The sequence below is a fragment of the Engraulis encrasicolus genome, chromosome 12 (genome assembly GCF_034702125.1).
Source record: "Engraulis encrasicolus isolate BLACKSEA-1 chromosome 12, IST_EnEncr_1.0, whole genome shotgun sequence".
In the NCBI taxonomy this organism is placed as follows: Eukaryota; Metazoa; Chordata; class Actinopteri; order Clupeiformes; family Engraulidae; genus Engraulis; species Engraulis encrasicolus.
In genome coordinates, this window is record NC_085868.1 from 24,492,276 (window position 1) to 24,494,775 (window position 2,500).

Consider the following 2,500-nt stretch of genomic DNA (forward strand, 5'->3'; position numbering starts at 1 on the left):
GCGGTGAAGTTCTGGCGGTAATTTCTATCTGTGGCGATGATGGACAGTCTGGTGTCCTTTGGACACAAACATGGAACAAGAGAGAGAGAGGGAGAGAGGAGAGAGGAGGGAGAGAGATGGTTCATCAGTTTCATCAGTTACAATCTACAAGTTGGCTTGCAAATGCAGTGCGCTTACTGAAACGAGCATCCTGCGTCAGTAAACATTGGAATGTACAAGATGTAAACATTAAATGTGACCTTCTACATGTTTATATCAAACTTGAAGTGGCGCCAAATAAAGTAGATGCGCTACTTACATCCTCCACATTGGTCACAATTGCAATTTTAAAAAGCTATCAACACTTAACAGTGTACAACAAAGTTTATGTTAGCCTATGCTTAAGCCCCAACTAAACTACAGTTTTTTTTCACACACAACACACTAGGCATGGGATCTTCAACCCAATTAGGCTACTATAAATTAGAATGGACATGTTTCTGGTCTATTCAGTTACACCGATTTGAAACACTTTCAACTATGATTTCCTGGTTGGAATTACCAATTAGAAAGACTTCAGGGTAAGACAGGTCCGTGTATTTTTTCATTCATTCATTATTCTATTTTGGATATCACACGCGAAAGGAATAAGGACTCGTTTATGATGATTTACGCTTGAATATCACTTATGAAATGGAACGAAGCGCCATATTTTGCTATTTTGTAGGTACTGAAAATGAAATGTTGAATCTTAGAAAAGAGAAAAGCCATAAAGAAAAATGTCCTTCTGAATTGCGTCTTTTGTTTATTCAGAATTCGGGTGACCTGAGAGTAAATCCTGGAAGGCTGGTTTAGCCTTCATTACATGGTTTCTTTGGAGGCAAACGGACTTTGCAGGCATTGTTGATGCAATATACAGAACGTTGCTACACTTCAACGATGTGGTCGATCTGTGATGACTGTGCGAGGAATTTGTGAGATGGTTGCGTGGGCTATCCATATCAAGCAAGCGCCACAAGCATGTGCATACGCGTCACCACCATTGAGTAGGGCGTCCTAGAGGGGGGTAGAAGAATGATTTACCGTCTTTTTTTTTTTTTACTTAAACCTATCAACCAATTTAACTTTCGAAACAACATTTCATGTGCTTAGGCCTGGTCTTAACACTTGATTGTATTTGGCCATATAGCCTATTATAGCGTCCTAATCCAACAGAAGTGCAGCTGTGCGACCGGGACAGATATCTTCGATGGGAAGGGGTAGACCAACTGTCATCGAGAACATTGACAGTTCTTACGATCAGCATCAGTTTCACAGTTCATCTCAAGCCTTTAGGTGTATCTACCCGGACATATTGCTTTCCAACAATATCACTAATGTTCCAAATACACCAAAGCGAAATGTGTATTCAACATGCGTAAAACCCGGTATGGAGGGTGCGCGCTTCAGCTCATTACACTTGCCAGAATACGCAACAGTTTGCGTGAGAACACTGCTTTGGACCGTTTGCTCCCTTATGCATATTACTATGTGAAAGGGTATAATAGGTTATTGATTCCAGAGACTTTAGCCTTTATTTAGGCTATAAAGTTGAGTCCATAACATAAAGGGAACTTCATCTCTATTTTATAAGGCGGACGCACGCTCCAATACAGGCCTAACCATCACGCGTGCTGCGCATAGGCCTACTAGCCTGTACATCGCAAAAATGTTTTTCATCATTATATTATTTTTCTGTTGTGTCTCTGGCTCCAGCTACTGTTCTGTGTCTCGTTTGGTAGCTAGACCTTTTCTGATGCGTTTCAGACGGCAAACTTTCCTTCCGGGTAAACAGAGGGGGAGGGGTCAGTCAAATGAAATTCAATAAACGAATAGCCAAATATCACAAATTGAAAAACGATCAAAAATATTGTCATTTTTTATAATACTATTATGGTATGAAGTAACACATGCAGAAAACAAAATACAGCCATTTCTGCTTGTATTGCTTTAATCAAAACAAGAAGTTGCACCCTTTTTTGAATTTCATATTTCATTCCAAAATAGAATAATGAATGAACGAAAAAGTACACGGACCAAGACATGACATTTAGTAAGCATTTCTGATTGACAAGTTCAGACAAGGAAATCCAGGCTTCTAGAAGCGAAATTCGACGGATGAAAATGCTTTAAATCCATTGAGCGAAACGGGGGTAGATTTCTCGACAGCATCATTACCAACTAGTTAGCAACTTAGTAGGTTGTCTGCCAGCTGCTAACTTAGTTAGCACTTAAACCTGTGGATATACTTCCTTTGTTTATGCTGTGATTCAGATGAAATTTAAGACTGCACATAGTAAACAAAGATGGAATTAAGTTTAAAAGAATTAAAATATATTTGCCTTCAACCATGAACCTACTGGTCATACAAGCACAGGCTCTGCACTCACTAGCTGGTCCATTGAACAACACAGAATGAAAACTTGAAGTCCATTTTACTCTACAGTCATTGGCTGAGATCTTTAACCAGAGAGGACGCAGG

General features: G+C 39.6%; 1 protein-coding gene across 1 annotated transcript in view; it reads right to left on the reverse strand.

The window, feature by feature from the left end:
- Positions 1-2,500, reverse strand: part of col6a1 (collagen, type VI, alpha 1) — a 59,207-nt gene that overhangs the window by 50,126 nt on the left and 6,581 nt on the right. Inside the window, exon 5 of the mRNA XM_063211825.1 lies at positions 1-56. This exon is cut by the window's left edge and continues 64 nt beyond it. Coding sequence (XP_063067895.1) covers positions 1-56 — 56 coding nt within the window. The remainder of the gene's footprint in view (positions 57-2,500) is intronic.